The 17,986-nt window shown below is 40.5% G+C and overlaps 1 protein-coding gene across 4 annotated transcripts in view; it reads right to left on the reverse strand.

Annotated features, from left to right (window-relative positions):
• The window catches only part of ITCH (itchy E3 ubiquitin protein ligase), a 143,967-nt gene that overhangs the window by 12,294 nt on the left and 113,687 nt on the right, over window positions 1-17,986 (reverse strand). For all 4 annotated transcript variants that reach the window (XM_003273541.4, XM_030825515.1, XM_004090124.3 and 1 more), the window contains 3 exons: window positions 9,986-10,106; window positions 9,437-9,541; window positions 6,770-6,866 (listed from right to left, as the gene is read on the reverse strand). In XM_003273541.4, the coding sequence (XP_003273589.1) occupies window positions 6,770-6,866; window positions 9,437-9,541; window positions 9,986-10,106 (323 nt within the window). The remainder of the gene's footprint in view (window positions 1-6,769; window positions 6,867-9,436; window positions 9,542-9,985; window positions 10,107-17,986) is intronic.

Consider the following 17,986-nt stretch of genomic DNA (forward strand, 5'->3'; position numbering starts at 1 on the left):
AAAAAGCAGAAAGGCTGAAAAGACCAATTATAAGTAACAAGACTGAATCTGTAATAAAAAGTCTCCCATTTGCACTCCAGCCTGGGTGACAGAGCGAGACTGTCTCAAAAACAAAAATAATAATAAAAAAAAAGCCGGGCACGGTGGCTCACGCCTGTAATCCCAGCACTTTGGGAGGCTGAGGCAGGCAGATCACAAGGTCAGGAGATCAAGACCATCCTGGCTAACATGGTGAAACCCCGTCTCTACTAAAAATACAAAAAATTAGCTGGGCATGGTGGCAGGCACCTGTAGTCCCAGTTACTCGGGAGGCTGAGGCAGGAGAATGGCATGAACCTGTGAGGCGGAGGTTGCAGTGAGCCGAGCTCATGCCACTGCCTTCCAGCCTGGGTGAAAGAGCAAGACTCTGTCTCAAGAAAAAAAAAAAAATTCTCCCATCAAAGAAAACAAAAGTCTAGGAACCAATGGAATTCTAACAAACATTTAAAGAACTAATACCAATTCTTTTCAAGCTCTTCCAGAAAATAGAAGAGAGAATTTTTTGAAACTCATTCTACAAGACCAGCATTACCCTGATACCAAAACCAGACAAGGATACAAAAAACAAAAACAAAAAAAAAAGGAGAAAAAGAAAAGAAAAGAAAACTATAGGCCAATATCCTTGATGAACACAGATGCAAAAATCCTCAATGAAATACAAACAAATCAAATTCAGCAACACATTAAAAAGATCCAAAGGATGCAAGGATGGTTCAACATATACAAATCAATAAACATAACAAAGTATATCAACAGAATGATGGACTAAACCATATGATCTTCTCAACAGATGCAGAAAAAATCTTCTCAATAGATGCAGAAAAAATTTAATAAAATCCAGCATCACTTCATAAGAAAAACTCTCAACAAGTTAGGCACAGAAGGAATGTACCTGAACATAATAAAGGCCATATATTACAAACCCACAGCCAACATCATACTGAACAGAGAAAACTAAAAGCTTTTCCTCTAAGATATGGAACAAGACAAGGGTGCCCACTTTCACCACATTTATTCAACAAACTGCTGGAAGTCCTAGCCAAAGCAATTAGGTAAGAGAAAGAAATAAAGGGCATCAGAATTAGGAAGAAGTTGAACTATCCCTGTTTGCAGACAACACGACCTTATATACAGAAAACCTTAAAAACTCCACCAGTAAAAAATTATTGGAACTGATAAACACATTAAGTAAAGTTGTAGGATACAAAATCAACATACAAAAATCAGCAGTGTTTCTATAAAACAACAAACTAGAAGAAAAAGAAATCAAGAAAGCAATCCTACTTACAATAGCTACAAACAACAAAAACCTAAAAATAAATTTAACCAAGGAGGTGAACGATCTCTACAGCAGAAACTATAAAACACTGACAAAAGAAATTGAAGAAAACACACAAAAAATGTAAAGACATCCCATGTTCATGGGTTGAAAAATTAATACTCCACTAATAACCGTACTATTAAAAATTTCTACAGATTCAATGCAATCCCTACAGAAATACCAATGGGTGTAGTGGCTCACGCCCGTAATCCCATCACTTTGGGAGGCCAAGGTGGGCACATCACCGGAGTTCAGGAGTGCAAGACCAGACCGGTCACATGGCGAAATGCCATCTCTACTAAAAATACAAAAAGTGGCTGGGTGTGGTGGTGTATGCCTGTAATCACAGCTACTTGGGAGGCTGAGGCACAAGAATCACTTGAACCCGGGAGGCAGAAGTTGCAGTGAACTGAGAATGTGCCACTGCACTCCAGACTGGGTGATAGAGTGATATACTCCATCTCAAAAAACAAAAACAACCAATAACATTCTTCACAGAAATAGAAAAAACAATCCTAAAACTCATACTGAACTACAAAGGATCCTGAATAGCCAAAGACATCCTGAACAAAAAGTTGGAGGCATCACACTACTGGACTTCAAGATATACAACAAAGCTATAGTAACCAATACAGCATGGTACTGGCATAAAAGCAGACACATAGACCAGTGGAACAGAAAAGAGAACCCAGAAACAAACCCACATATTTACATCCAACTGATTTTCAATAAAGACACTAAGAACAATCATTGGCTGGGCACAGTGGCTCATGCCTGTAATCCCAGCACTTTGGGAGGCCGAGGCAGGCAGATCACAAGGTCAGGAGTTCGAGACCAGCCTGACCAACATAGTGAAACCCCATCTCTATTAAAAATAGAAAAACTAGCCAGGCGTGGTGGTGCATGCCTGCAATCCCAGCTACTCAGGAGGCTGAGGCAAGAGAATTGCTTGATCCCGGGAGGCAGAGGTTGTGGGGAGCTGAGATCTCGCCACTGTACTCCAGCCTGGGCAACAGAGCGAGACTCTGTTTCAAAAAAAAGAGAAAAATCACTGGGGGAAAGGACACTCTCTTCAATAAATGGTGTTGGAATAACAGAAATCTATATGCAAAAAATGAAAGTAGACCCCTTTCTCTCACAATGTACGAAAATCAACTCAAAATGGATTAAACAGGAAAAATGCTTTAGGGCACAGGTCTGAGCAAAGATTTTTTTTTTTTTTGAGATGGAGTGTTGCTCTTCTTGCCCAGGCTGGAGTGCAATGGCACGATCTCGGCTCACCTCAACCTCCGCCTCCTGGGTTCAAGTGATTCTCCTGCCTCAGCCTCCCGAGTAGTTGGGATGACAGGCACGTGACACCATGCCCAGCTAATTTTTGTATTTTTAGGAGAGACAGGGTTTCTCTATGGTCAGGCTGGTCTTGAACTCCCGACCTCAGGTGATCCATCCGTCTCAGCTGGACTACAGGCACAAGCCACCGTGCCTGGCCCTGAGCCAAGATTTTATAAAGAGGGCATGAAAAGCACAGGCAACAAAAACAAAAATAGACAAATGGGGTTATATGAAACTAAAAAGCTTTGGCATAGCAAAGGAAACAATCAACACAGTGTAGAGACAATCTGCAGAATGGGAGAAAGTATATGCAAACTATTCATCCAACAAAGAATATCCAGAATATACAAGAACTCAACAGCAAAAAAGAAAACAATGCATTAAAAAATGGGATATGAGCTAAATAGATATCTCTCAAAATAACAATGTTAAACATAACTAATCATCAGGGAGACGCAAATCAAAACCACAATGAACTATCATCAGTTAGAGTAACTGTTAGAGTAACTCAGTTAGAGTAACTGTTACAGATTAAAAAATAACAAATGCTGGCAAGGATGTGGAAAAAGAGGAACTCATATACTGTTGGCGGGGATGTAAATTCTTCTTCTTATTATTATTATTAACTTTTTGAGACAGAGTATTGCTCTGTCACCCAGGCTAGAGTGCAACCTCCGCCTCCCAGGTTCAAGCAATTGTTGTGCCTCAGCCTCCCAAGTAGCTGGGATTACAGGCGTGCACCACTACTCTCAGCTAATTTTTTTTTTTGGTATTTTCAGTAGAGACAGGGTTTCACTATGTTGGCCAGGCTGGTCTCAAACTCCTGGCCTTAAGAGATCCACCCATCTCAGCCTCCCAACAACCATATGATCCAGCAATCCCACTATGGGGCATTCATTTAAAGAAAAGGAAATCAGTATGTCGAACAGACATCTGCACTCCCATGTCTACTGCAGCACCATTCACAAGAGCCAAGATAGGGAATCAACTTATGTGTCCATCATCAGGTAAACGGATAAAGAAAATGTGGTGTATAAACAAACTGGAATACTTCAGACATTTAAAAAAAAAGCAAAATTCTGTCATTTATGACAACACAGATGAACATGGAGGACATTATAAGTGACATAAGCCAAACACAAAAAGATAAATACTGCATGCTCTCACTCATGTGAAAGCTAAAAAAGCCAATCTCACAGAAGTACCAAGTGGAACAGTGGTTACTACAGAAGGGTGGCAGGAAGGAGGGGAGAGCCAAAGGTTGGTTAATAGATACACAAGTACAGATGGGCAGGAAGAATAAGTTCTAGTGTTCTACAGCACTATACAATGACTATAATCAACAACAATTTACTGTGTGTGTGTGTGTGTGTGTGTGTGTGTGTGTGTGTGTGTGTGTGTATTATTTATTTAATTATTTATTTTTGAGTTGAGTTTTGTTCTTGTCGCCCAGGCTGGAATGTAGTGGCATAATCTCGACTCACTGCAACCTCTGCCTCCCAGGTTCAAGCGATTCTCCTGCCTCAGCCTCCCAAGTAGCTGGGATTACAGGCTCCCACCACCTCACCTAGCTAATTTTTTTTTTTTTTTGTATTTTTCGTAGAGAAGGGGTTTTACTATGATGGCCAGGCTGGTCTCGAACTCCTGACCTCAGGTGATCCGCCCGCCTCGGCCTCCCAACGTGCTGGGATTACAGGCTTGAGCCACCACGCCCAGAGTGTGTATTTTTAAGATAGGGTCTCACTCTGTCACTGAGACTGGAGTGCAGTGGCATGACCCTGGCTCACTGCAACCTTCACCTCAAAGGCTCAAGTGATCCTCCCACCTCAACCTCCTGAATAGCAGGGACTACAGGTGTGTACCACCATGCTCAGCTAATTTCTAAATTTTCTGTAGAAACAGGGTCTCCCTATATCGCCCAGGCTTGTCTCAAACCCCTGGGCTTGTGTGTTCCTCCTGCCTCAGCCTCCCAAATCGCTGGGATTACAGGTGTGAACCACTGCGCCTGGCCTGTGTGTTTATAAATAGTTAGAAAAGTGAGTTTTGAATGTTCCCAACACAAAGAATTGATAAATGTTTGAGGTGATGGATATGCTAATTACTCCAATTTGATCATTATATATTGTATACATGTATCAAAATAAAAACTGTAGTCCTAAATATGTACAATTACGTCAATTAAGAATAATTTAAAAAGTAAAAAATTAAAATTTGAAACTAAAACAAACAAAATAAACTAGATAGCCTCTAAAATTCTCCAAACCACAAGCTCACTGTTTCTGTCTTCTAACAAAAACTTTCCTAGAAATCACCCTTCTGAGACCTCTCTGTACCACTGAAGAAAAAAATTCCTTCTAATTGCTTCTCAGACAGTATACTATTTCTTTCTTCTTTTCACTCTCTGGTCTCTCCTTTAAATTGGCTTCCAGACTAATTCCATCTTTTCTTTTCCTTTGAGATGGAGTCTTACTCTGTTTCCCAGGCTGGAGTGCAGTGGCGCGATCTCAGCTCACTGCAACCTCTGCCTCCCAGGTTCAAGTGATTCTCCTGCCTCAGCCTTCCGAGTAGCTGGGGCTACAAGCGTGCGTCAACACGTCCGGCTAATTTTTGTATTTTTAGTAGAGACGGGGTCTCACCATGTCGCCCCAGCTGTTCTCAAACTCCTGAGCTCAAGCGATCCACCTACCTCAGCCTCCTAAAGTGCTGGGATTACAGGCGTGAGGCTGTGCCTGGCCTAGGCTATCTCCTTCTGTCTTATCCCTACATGCAGATGCTTCTAGGCATTAGCCTTCTACTCCTCTCTGTATTCTATTTCTGCCTAAGACCACATTCTCACAGCATCAAATGTCACTGCTCTGATGATTCAACTTCTGTTTCCTCTTAACTCTAACTCATATATTGTTACCTCTACAGCTGTTCCCCTGGGGTTTTCTACTTGGTTGTCTGGCAGTTACCTTAAATTCAGCAGGTTCTAAGCTGCTCAGCATCCTCCCCCAACATCTACAACCATGCATACTCTTTATACTTCCTAACTTCTCCATTGCTCCATGTTTCATAACATGACAATTATTGCTGATACCCCTCTCTTACACTTCATTTTCTATTAAGCTCTCTACCTGTTTCTACCTTTGGAACTTTCTCTAGTATCTACCCTCTTTTCTATTTCTACTTCCATCTCCTGAGATCAGGTTCTCATCATTGCTGCAATGATTTCTTCTTATCTCTAGGCCTTCACCATCTTTTAATCCACACTGTATCTTCCTATCAAATCTTCCTAAATGCAGCTTGAGCAAGTTTTCCTCTCTTCAAAAAGTTCCACAGCTTCCAATACCCTCACGATAATATCCAAATTCTTTTGATCTGGCTTTTAAACTACTTTCTAAACTGGTTCCATGCTCTGTATGCAAAATTACCTGCTTAGTTCTCCTAATTTTGACTCTGCTTCACTCTGAAGCAGGCTTAGGGATCTTAACTTCTCTGTGTATCCTCCTATGATACTTGGTGTAATGTTGGTATTAAGGAAATATTTGAATTTACTTAAATAATTTAGTAACAAAGTAAATATTTCCATAGTCATTCATCTCAATATTCATTTTAAGCAGCAGATTGCTGTGTAACACGCACTTTGCCAGGGGCAAGAAATAAAAAGATGAAGATATGAATCCATATCTCAAAGAACTCCCAGTCTCCCAGGGAAGAGTGGTTTTAAACACAATACGGAAACTACAATCCACTATTGTATTATATAATGATCTTCTCACATCGTTAAATAATACAACCAATAGTGATTGACTCATAAGAGACACATGTTTGGCAAATGACTAAATGAACAGATTTACATACAGAAAGACTGCTGTCCTAATGAGTTAGCTGTGGGTTCTAGCTTGAGGGTTAAAAATTTCTACAGAGGTAAGGATTAAAAACTATTTTAAAGGTTATACAAATCCACGCTAACTGGGAATAGTTAAGAAAATGGCTATCCCTGTCTTTGTTGTTTCTAATAGGCTGTATACACATTTACGTGAAGCAGCATGGTAAACAATTTTCTGTATAGGAAAAGTGATCCTGTATACATACCCATGAGGTCAGCAAATCCTCCTACTGGCAATCGGCAGGTTCCAGTAACAAACTGTAGAAGTCTCATTCTCTTCTCATTATCAATTTCTTTAACAAACTGTTAAAAGTATATTTAAAGAGATATATATGTCATATGTTACATTCAGCACACTAAACAAGAAAGAAAAATAATGATTTCAGATCTTTTATTTTTTTTAGAGGTGAGGTCTTGCTCTGTGGCCCAGGCTGGGGTGCAGTGGTGCAATCATAGCTGACTGCAGCCTCTAACTCCCGGGCAGCAGGCAGTACTCCTGCCTCGGCCTCCACAGTAGCTGGGACTATAGGAGCAAGCCACTGTATCTAGCTCATTTCAAATCTTAAAGGAACCCCTGGTGTCCACTGCATTAGATAATTACTTAACACTATGCATGGAGGGCCATTTCCATGTTTATCAAAGCCCCACCCAACCTTTCCTTATATAAATCTTAGGATGACATACTTAAAGGGGTATATAAAAAGTAAGATGGACTGAGACCAAGAGCTCCGTACTCATGCAGTTTTAAGATTAGCTCTTCTAGGGCAGCCCTTCCTGTGACTCCCCATCCCACCACCACCCCCCAGCCCCAGATCTGCCCATCCTATAGGATATTCATGTGGCTACACAGGATACAGACCTTGAGTCAGTATAGACTTTTTGGTTTAATAAACAACTTTAATCAAACTCACAGAATTCTGATGCAGGATATATCCCAATTACCTCCTCTTCTCAATGTTCTTTAGGTTTTGGTATAGCTACACATAGCTAGAATTATGTGGTTTTTATTTTATACAATTCTGACTCAAAATAATAGATTTCTAGAGAATGTTTCTAGCCTGTAGTAGAACTGTTTTGCCTCAGCCAAAAACTTTTTTGTAAGGAATAATTTTTATCCTGTTGTACTATTATCAATTATCCTACAATTGTAACCCTACTTGTTATAGAAGCTCAGTTTAAGTTTCTCATATGAATTTTTTTACATGTATACCAGATTTTTTTAATTTAATCTTTTAAATTTTTGTAAAATATACACAACATAAATTCTCAATTTTAACCATTTTGAATGTAATTCAATGACATTAAGTACATTCACATTGTTGTGCAACCATCGCCACTATTTCCAACTTTTTCATCATCCCAAGTAAAATCTATGTACACATTAAACACAACTTCCCATTTTTGCTCCCTGCAGCTTCTGGTAACCCATATTCTACTTTTGCCTCTATGAATTTGCCCATTCTAGTAACCTCATGTAAGTGGAATTATACAGTATTTGTCCGTTTGTGTCTGGCTTACTTCGCTTATCTTAAAATTCATAATGTTTTTAAGGTTTGTTCATGTTGTAGCACATAACAAAAACCTCATTACTTTTTAGCACTGAATAATATTCTAACACAGACAGTGCCTGGCTTACAATTTTTTGACTTTATGATGGGTTTATTGGGTTTATTACTCCATCATAAGTTGAGAAGCACCTAGACTTATGATGGTTCGATTTATGATTTTTCAACTTTACAATGGGTAAGTTGTGACTTTACAATGTAACTTTACAATGGGTAAGTTATGATAAGGGTATTAAATGCATTTTCAACTCAAGATATTTTTGACTTATGATGGATATAAAGGATAAAACTCCAAGTCCAGGAGCATCTGTATATGTATATACCACATTTTGTGTGGGTAAATGAATGATGAATACTGGTGTACAAGTATCTGTTTGAGTCTCTGCTTTCAATTTTTTGGGCTGTATACCAAGGATTGGAATTCCTGGATATTACGTTAATTCTATGTTTAAATTTTGAGGAACCACCAAACTATTTCCACAGTGGTGTGGTATTTCACACTATCACCAGCAATGTGCCCTTGGCAATGGTTGTTCTTCTCCACTTCAAAAATAATACTAAGTGTAATGTGGTATCTCATTGTGTTGTTTTTGTTTTTGAGACAGAGTCTTGCTCTGTCGCCCAGGCTAGAGTACAGTAGTGCGATCTTGGCTTACTACAACCTCTGCCTTCCAGGTTCAAGTGATTCTCCTGCCTCAGCCTCCCAAGTAGCTGGGATTACAGGCATGCGCCACCATGCCCGGCTAATTTCACCGTGTTAGCCAGGACGGTCTTTATCTCCTGATGTTGTGATCCACCCGCCTCAGCCTCCCAAAGTGCTGGGATTACAGGAGTGAGCCACCGCACCCAGCCTCACTGTGGTTTTGATTTGCATTCCTCTAATGACTAATGATGTTGAACATCATATACTATGCTTAAGGCAAACATTTTTAGAGAGATACCATTATGATTTTAAACCAAGTCTCTTAAATTTTGCCTTCTGAACATTATATAATGAAGTATAAATGATAAAAAACATACTACACAGTCCTATAAAACCCCAAAACCATTTAAATCAAATGTAGGTAAATCTTATCATCTGGAATTGTCTTACACTCTACTTTGGACAAAGATGCAAGGTATGTGTGGCTTACTTGGCAATAGTCTTAAAAGGATGCTGTTATAATCTGTATTCATTTATTATAATGCATGGACTAAGGGGTCTATATACACTGGTACATTTTGACCTGTGACTCATTTCCATATGTGGTAAGCAAATTCTAAAAAATTATGCTGTGTCAACTAATAGAAATAAATTTAAAAACAAACCTGCCAAAACCACGTGATTTGTTTGCTGGTCCTCGTATAATGACGGTAGATGGCATGTCTTTGCCAGTCATTCAAATCAATCTCTTGCATTCCACATAAAAGGACCTTTAGGGATGAAAAAGACAAATTGTTTCCTAAGGTAACTGTACAAAAACAGCTGGACATAAATAAGGAAAGACTAAGACTAAGCAAAGCTTTAGAATAACAATCAGTAGGCTTTGACTTATCAACTATACATCAAGAATTATATCTACATTGCTCATGAAGGCAAGGTTCCATGCACGGTGTCATATATATACATATTCAGGGAAGTAAGTCACTCAATTGTAGAGAAGCTCTAATATTTGTACTTTTTTGGGGGGGGTAATACTATTGTTTTATCTTTGGATAAATTATGATTTTCTTTAACCATTGGGGATGTTTCAAAACATTTTGCCCCAGTATAAAAAATATTACAGTAACAGGAAAGATGGGAAAGTGAGTTAAAAGCAGACAACTTAAGGCATTATTTACTAGCATGGTACAGGGGAATGAAGGAAAATTCATTACCTCTAATTCCTTTGCATCAAAGTACTGCAAATATTGCTGGGGAAGAATTTCATTAAAGCCCTCAAAGAAAGCTTGTGTCTGTTCTTCAACACCTCGAGACATCCTCCACTCAGCTAACATTCTGGCAAACAAATATGAAAAAACCTATCAGGAAGTTTAGATCTTATCTTTAAATTCTGAGTATAAAAATAAATTTCAAAAAATTATAAAAAACTTAAAATATATTCAAAAGTAGAATATAATGAACCCCCTGTACACATGTCCAAGCTTCATCACAATGCCCATCTATTTCATCTATGCCCCTACTCATATCCTAGATATCACATAATTTCATTTCTTTTCTTTATTTATTTGAGATGAGGTCTCACTCTGTCACCTGAGCTGAAGAACAGTGGCACAATCTTGGCTCACTGCAGTCTTGACCTCCTGGGCTCAAGCAATCCTCCTACCTCGGCCTCCCGAGTAGCTGGGAATACAGGTGTGCAACACCACGCCTGGCTAATTTTTGGTTTTGTGTGTAGAGATGGGGTCTCTCTGTGTTGCCAAGGCTGGTTTTAAACACCTGGCCTCAAGTGATCTTCCTGCCTCGGCCACCCAAAGTGCTAGGATTACAAGTGTGTGCCACCATTGCCAAGCCATATAATTTCTTTTTTTAAAATTTTATTTTGTTTTTGTTTTTTGAGACAGGGTTGCACTCTGTCACTCAGGCTGGAGTGCAATGATACAATCTGGGCTCATTGCAGCCTCCGCCTTCCAGGTTCAGTCAGTTCTTGTGTATCAGCCTCCCGAGTAGCTGGCATTACAGGTGTGCGCCACCACACCCAACTAATTTTTGTGTTTTTAGTAGAGATGGGGGTTTCATCATGTTGGCCAGGCTGGTCTTGAACTCCTGACCTCAAGTGTTCCGCCTGCCTTCTCCCAAAGTGCTGGGATTACAGGCATGAACCACCACGCCCAGCCCAAATAATTTCATTTTGAACAAATACTTCAGTATATGTCTCTACAACATGAGGATTATTTTTTAAAACATAAATCATAAAAACATGACCACATCATTATTTTATAAACCTAGAATTCTAAATCTAGTGACAATATCCTTCAAAAAATGAAGGTGAAATAAAGATGTTTTCATATAAAAGCTGAGAAAATGCATTGCCAGGAGATGCACACTAAGTGAAATGGTAAAGAAAGGTTTTCTTTTTTTAAAGCCAAAGGGAAATGATCTTAGATTAAAAAAAAAAAATGAATCTGAGGAAAGAAATAAGGAGAACCAGAAATAGTAATGTGAGTAAATATAAGATTATTTTTGAAAATAGTTAAAAATTAAAGCAAGAATAACAGTAATAAAGTATTATATTTGTAACATGTAGAAATAATATACGACAACAACAGCACAAACAGCTGGAGTGAGGTAAATGGAATTATATTATTATGAGCTTCTTTTCTTTTTTTTTGAGACAAAGTCTCGCTCTTGTCCCCCAGGCTGAAGTGCAATGGTATGATCTCGGCTTACTGCAATCTCTGCCACCTGGGTTCAAGCGATTCTCATGCCTCAGCCTCCCGAGTAGCTGGGATTACAGGTGCCTGCCACCATGCCTAGTTAATTTTTGTATTTTTAGTAGAGACGGGGTTTCACCATGTTGGCCAGGCTGGTCTCGAACTTCTGACCTCAGGCAATCCGCCCACCTCAGCCTCCCAAAGTGCTGGAATTACAGGCGTGAGCCACCGCACCTGGCCTATGAGCTTCTTATATTGCACAAGTAGTGTTTGGGTCAATAGGGATGTTAAAGATGCATATTATCATAATCATTAGAGTTGCCACTAAAGTTAAACAAAGAGGTATAGCTAAAAAACCAACAGAAGAGCTAAAAAAGGAAGTAAAAATTGCTTTATTCAAAGACGGCAAGAAAGAGCAAAGAAAGTTGGGAAAAATAAGAAACAAATAGCAAGGCGAGACAAATAGCAAAACAAAAAGCAATGGTTAGACAAAAGTCCAGCCAAATGAGTAATAAAATTAAACACAAATTGTACTGAACACTCCAATTATAAAGTAGAGATTATCAGGATAAAAATAGTAAGACCTGGCTGGGCGCGGTGGCTCACGCCTGTAATCCCAGCACTTCGGGAGGCTGAGGCAGGTGGATCACGAGGTCAGGAGATCAAGACCTTCCTGGCTAACACGGTGAAACCCTGTCTCTACTAAAAATACAAAAAAATTAGCCAGGCGTGGTGGCAGGCGCCTGTAGTCCCAGCTACTGGGGAGGCTGAGGCAGGAGAATGGCGTGAACCCAGGGGTTGGCGTTTAGAGTGAGCCAAGATGGCACCACTGCACTCCAGCCTGGGCGACAGAGAGACTGTCTCAAAAAAAAAAACAAAAACCTAACAAATACTTTTAAATACAATGAGAGTGGCTGGATGTGGTGGCTGACATCTGTAATCCCAGCACTTTGGGAGGCTGAGGTGGGTGGATCCCTTGAGCACAGGAGTTCAAGACCAGCCTGGGCAACATGGTGAAACCCCATCTCGCCGTGTGGGTGTGGTGGCACATGCCTGTAGTCCCAGCTGCTTGGGGGCTGACGCAAGAGGACTGCTTGAACTTCTGGAAGTGGAGGCTGCCGTGAGGCAAGATTTTGCCACTGCACTTCAGCCTGGGTGACAAAGTGAGACCCTGTCTCAAAAATAATAATAATAAAAATAAAACATAAATAAAATAAATAAATAAATAAATAAAAATAAAATAGTGAAAAACACAACATTCCAAAATTTGTGGCTGGGCGTGGTGGCTCATGCCTGTAATCCAGGCACCTTGGGACGCCGAGGCAGGTGGATTACCTGATGTCAAGAGTTCAAGACAAGCCTGGCCAACATGGCAAAACCCCATTTCTACCAAAAATACAAAAATTAGCCAGGAGTGGTTGCGGGTGCCTATAATCCCAGCTGCTTGGGAGGCTGAGGCAGGAGAATCACTTGAACCCAGGAGATGGAAGTTGCAGTGAGCCAAGATTGTACCGCTGCACTCCAGCCTGGGCGACAGAGCAAGACTCTGCCTCGGCGAAAAAAAAAAAAAAGTGTGGACTGGATGTGGTGGCTCATGCCTATAATTCCAGCACTTTGGGAGACCAAGGTGGGAGTATCGTTTGGATCCAGGAGTTTGAGACCAGCCTGGGTAACATAGTGAGACCCATCTCCTACAATAAATAAATAAATAAGTAAGTAAGTAAGCCAGGCATGGTAGCACATGCCTTTGGTTCCAGCTACTTGGGAGGCTGAGGTGGGAGGCTATCTGAAGCTCAGGAGGTTGAGGCTACAGTGAACCATGACTCTACCACTACACTCCAACCTGGGCAACCTCAGAGTGAGACTCTATCTCAAAAAAAAAAAAAAAAACATTGTGGGATATAGCTAAAGCAATACTTAGTTGGAAATCTGCAGCTTTAAATCCTTGTATTAGAAAACAGAATGTGGGAGGATAGCTTGAGGCAAGGAGTCTGAGACCAGCCTGTGCAAAATAGCAAGACCACATCTCTACAAAAATAAAAACCAAAAAATTTGCTAGGCACGGTGGCTTGTGCCTACAGTCCCAGCTACTCAGGAGGATGAGGCAGGGAGATCCTTTGATCCCAGGAGTTTAAGACTGAGGTGAGCTCTGATCGTGCCACTGTATTTCAGCCTCGGCAACAGAGCAAGACTCCGTCAAAGAAGAAAGAAATCTGGACACATCATAAGAAAAGTTAAGAAGAGGGAGGGAACAAAGGAAAGAGAAAAGTTTCTAAAATCAATGATCTGAAATATTTAAGAACTCCAACAATCACAAATAAAAAGACAACCCAATTTTAGAATGGATAAAAGATTTGGATACACACATCACAAAAGAAGAGCTACGAATGATCAGTATGCACAGAAAAACGTACTCAACACCATTAGTGAAGGAAGAAATGGAAATTAAAACCACAAGATATTACTGACAATGCTGAATTGGCAAGAACGTGAAGCAACTCTCAAATATTGCTAGTAGGACTGCAAAATGGCAAAAACACTTTGGGAAACTGGCAGTTTCTAATAAAGTCAAACACCTTCCCAGCGATTTCACTCCTAGGTATTTACTCAAGAAAAATATGTCCACAAAAAGACACCACAAGAATGTTTATAGCAGCTTTACTCATAAAAGCCCAGACTGAGAAACAACCAAAACATTTATCACCAAGAGAATGGATAAACAAATTTTGAGATATACACAGCACGGAATATTTCTCAGCAATAAAAAGGAATAAAATACTGATATAAACAATACGACTGAATCTCACAAACACCAAATAAAAGAAAAAATCAGACACTAAAAGCTAGATATAAGAGTACATACTCTATGATTCCATTTTAGGAAGTTTAAGATCAGAAACAGTTATAGAAATAGAACTAAACAGAAATGGTTACCTACCTCTGGGGCTGGGAGAAGGGAGGTGTGTATTGGCCCCTTATGGGGTCCAGAATAGAAAAAAAAAAAAGTTCCACAATTTGGGTCATGTTTATATGGACATGATGCTATATAGAACAGTGTTTACAGAATTGGTAATTAAATGAGTGATATAGCACAACTTCTCTCCATAAAATGCTCACATTTAGGCTGATATATATATTTGTCAAAATTCAACTCGTACACTTAAGATCAGTGCATTTTATTCTAAGGAAATTATACTTCTTAAAATAATACTAAAAACCCCCCAAACTCTGAAATTTTAAGCAAGCCATTATTGAAGTAGATACTAAAAATCTTTTTAGCTGCCCATTATCTTAAAATGTTATATTACCAGCAACAAAACTATTGAGAAACATAGTACATCTCTTGGAATCTCGAATCATTACCTCTCTGGAATGCTATATATGTCATAAGAAAATCTAGACATATCATAACCAAAAAAACTGGAGAATTGACAAAAACAAATTGACATTTTAAAAGCATATTTCAAAATAAACTTTTAAAAGGATAGATTGTTTTCCAACAAATAATGACAGTTCATGGTGTTAAATAGTATACTTTCAATTATGGAGGGAAAAACCAGGCAAGAAATGCAGAACCTGGAACTTAAGAAGTAGATATGCAAAATTTAACCCTGGCTGGAAAGAATTGCTATTGAGAAGGTATGAATGAACTATTAGTTCTTGAGACTAAGAGCATGAACCAATGGAAATAATTAGAAAGGATATACTATAAAACATCATTTTAGTTATAAATTTTACCCAACCTGATGATATGGTTTGGCTCTGTGTCCCCACCCAAATCACATCTTGTAGCTCCCATAATTCCTATGTGTTATGGGAGAGAACCAGTGGGAGATAACTGAATCATGGGGGTGGGCCTTTCCCGTGTTGTTCTCATTATAGTGAATAAGTCTCACAAGATCTGATGGTTTTAAAATGGGAGTTTCCCAGCACAAGCTCTCTCTTTGCCTGCTGCCATTCATGTAAGACATGACTTGCTCCTCCTCGCCTTCTACCATGATTGTGAGGCCTCCCCAGCCATGTGGAACTGTAAGTCCATTAAACCTCTTTCTTTTGTAAATTGTCCACTTTCAGGTATGTCTTATCAGCAGTGTGAAAACAGTAAATTGTTACCAGGAGTGGGGGGCTGCTGAAGATAACTGAAAATGTAGATGCGACTTTAGAACTGGGTAACAGGCAGACGTTGGAACAGTTTGGAGGGCTCAGAAGAAGACAGGAAAATGTGGGAAAGTTTGGAACTTCCTATAGACTTGTTGAATGGCTTTGACCAAAATGTTGACAGCAATATGGACAATAAAGTCCAGGCTGAGGTGTTCTCAGATAGAAATGAGAAACTTTTTGGGAAATGGAGCAAAGGTGACTCTTCGTATGTTTTAGCAAAGAGACTGGCAGCATTTTGCCCCTGTGCTAGAGACTAGTGGATTTGTACTTGAGAGAGACGATTGTACTTGAGAGAGATGATTTAGGGTATCTGGTGGAATAAATTTCTACGTAGCAAAGCATTCAAGAGGAGACTTGCGTGCTGTTAAAGGCATTCAGTTTTGTAAGGGAAGCAGAGCATAAAAGTTTGGAAAATTTGCAGCCCAACAATGCAATAGAAAAGAAAATCTCATTTTCTGAGGAGAAATTCAAGCTGGCTACAAAAATTTGCATAAGTAATGAGGACCCAAATGTTAATCCCCAAGACAATGTGGAAAATGTCTACAGGGCATGTCAGAGGTCTTCATGGAAGCCCCTCCTATCACAAGCCTGTAGGCCTAGGAGGAAAAAATGGTTTCGTGGGCCAGGCCCAGGGTCCCCATGCTGTGTGCACTCTAGGGACTTGGTGCCCTGTTTCCTAGCTGCTCCAACGTGACTAAAAGGGGCCAAGGTACAGCCCAGGCTGTTGCTTCAGAAGGTGGAAGCCCCAAGACTTGGCAGCTTCCACATGCTGTTGAGCCTGAGGGTGCACAGAAGGCAAAAACTGAGGTGTGGGAACCTCCCTCTAGATTTCAGAAGACGTATGGAAATGCCTAGATGCCCAGGCAAAAGTCTGCTGCAGGGGCAGGGCACTCACAGAGAACCTCTGCTAGGACAGTGCGGAGGGGAAATGTGAAGTTGAGGCCCATACAGAGTCCCTACTGGGGCACTGCCTAGTGGAGCTGTGAGAAGAGGGCAACCGTCCTCCAGACCCCAGAATGGTAGATCCAACAGCTTGCACCATGAGACTGGAAAAGCCATAGACACTCAACGCCAGCCCATGAAAGCAGCCGGTGGGGGGCTATATCCTTCAAAGCCACAAAGGCGGTGCTGCCCAAGGCCATGGGAGGCCACCTCTTACATCAGGGTGACTTGCATGTGAGACATGGAGTCAAAAGAGATCATTTTGGAGCTTGAAGATTTGACTGCCCTGCTGGATTTCAAACTTGCATGGGGCCTGTAGCTCCTTTGTTTTGGCCAATTTCTCCCATCTTGAATGGCTGTATTTACCCAGTGCCTGTATCCCCGAGTGTATGCAGGAAGTAACTAAGTTGCTTTTAATTTTACAGGCTCATAGGCAGAAGGGACTTCCCTTGTCCCAGATGAGACTTTGGACTGTGGACTTTTGAGTTAATGCTGAAATGAGTTAAGACTTTGCGGACTGTTGAGAAGGCATGATTGGTTTTGAAATGTGAAGACATGAGATTTGGGAGGGGCCAGGGGTGGAATGATATGGTTTGGCTCTGTGTCCTCACCCAAATCTCATCTTGTAGCTCCATAATTCCCATGGTTGTGAGACAGAATCAGTGGGAGATAACTGAATCATGGGATCATGGGGGTGGGTCTTTCCCCTGCTTTTTGTATGACAGTGAATATGTCTCACAAGATATGATGAGGTGCTTTTTTTTGTTTGTTTTTTGAGACAGAGTCTTGCTCTGTCACCAGGCTGGAGTGCAGTGGTGCTATCTTGGCTCACTGCAATCCCCGCCTCCAAGGTTCAAGCCATTCTCCTGCCTCAGCCTCCCTAGTAGCTGGGATTACAGGCGCATGCCACCACACCCAGCTAATTTTTGTATTTTTAGTAGAGACGGGGTTTCACCATGTTGGCCAAGATGGTCTCGATCTCCTGACCTCGTGATCTGCCTGCCTTGGCCTTCCAAAGTGCTAGGATTACAGGCATGAGCCATCATGCCCGGCTGATAATGAGGTTTTAAAAACAGGAGTTTCCCTGTACAAGCTCTCTGCCTGCCACCATCCACCATGTAAGATGTGACTTGCCCCTCCTTGCCTTCCACCATGAGGGTGATGCCTCCCCAGCCTCGTGGAACTGTAAGTCCATTAAACCTCTTTTTTTTTGTAAATTGCCCAGTCTTGGATATGTCTTTATCAGCAGCAGGAAAGTGGACTAATACACCTTACAATATTCCCTGTGAAAATATCTGCATATATATTTGAGATTCTTTTTAATGACATGTTATACAGCATAGTGGTTACAGAGTTGATGTTTAAAAGAGTGATCCTGCATGACTTTTATCCTTAAAACTC

Source organism: Nomascus leucogenys, chromosome 13, assembly GCF_006542625.1.
Source record: "Nomascus leucogenys isolate Asia chromosome 13, Asia_NLE_v1, whole genome shotgun sequence".
NCBI lineage: Eukaryota > Metazoa > Chordata > Mammalia > Primates > Hylobatidae > Nomascus > Nomascus leucogenys.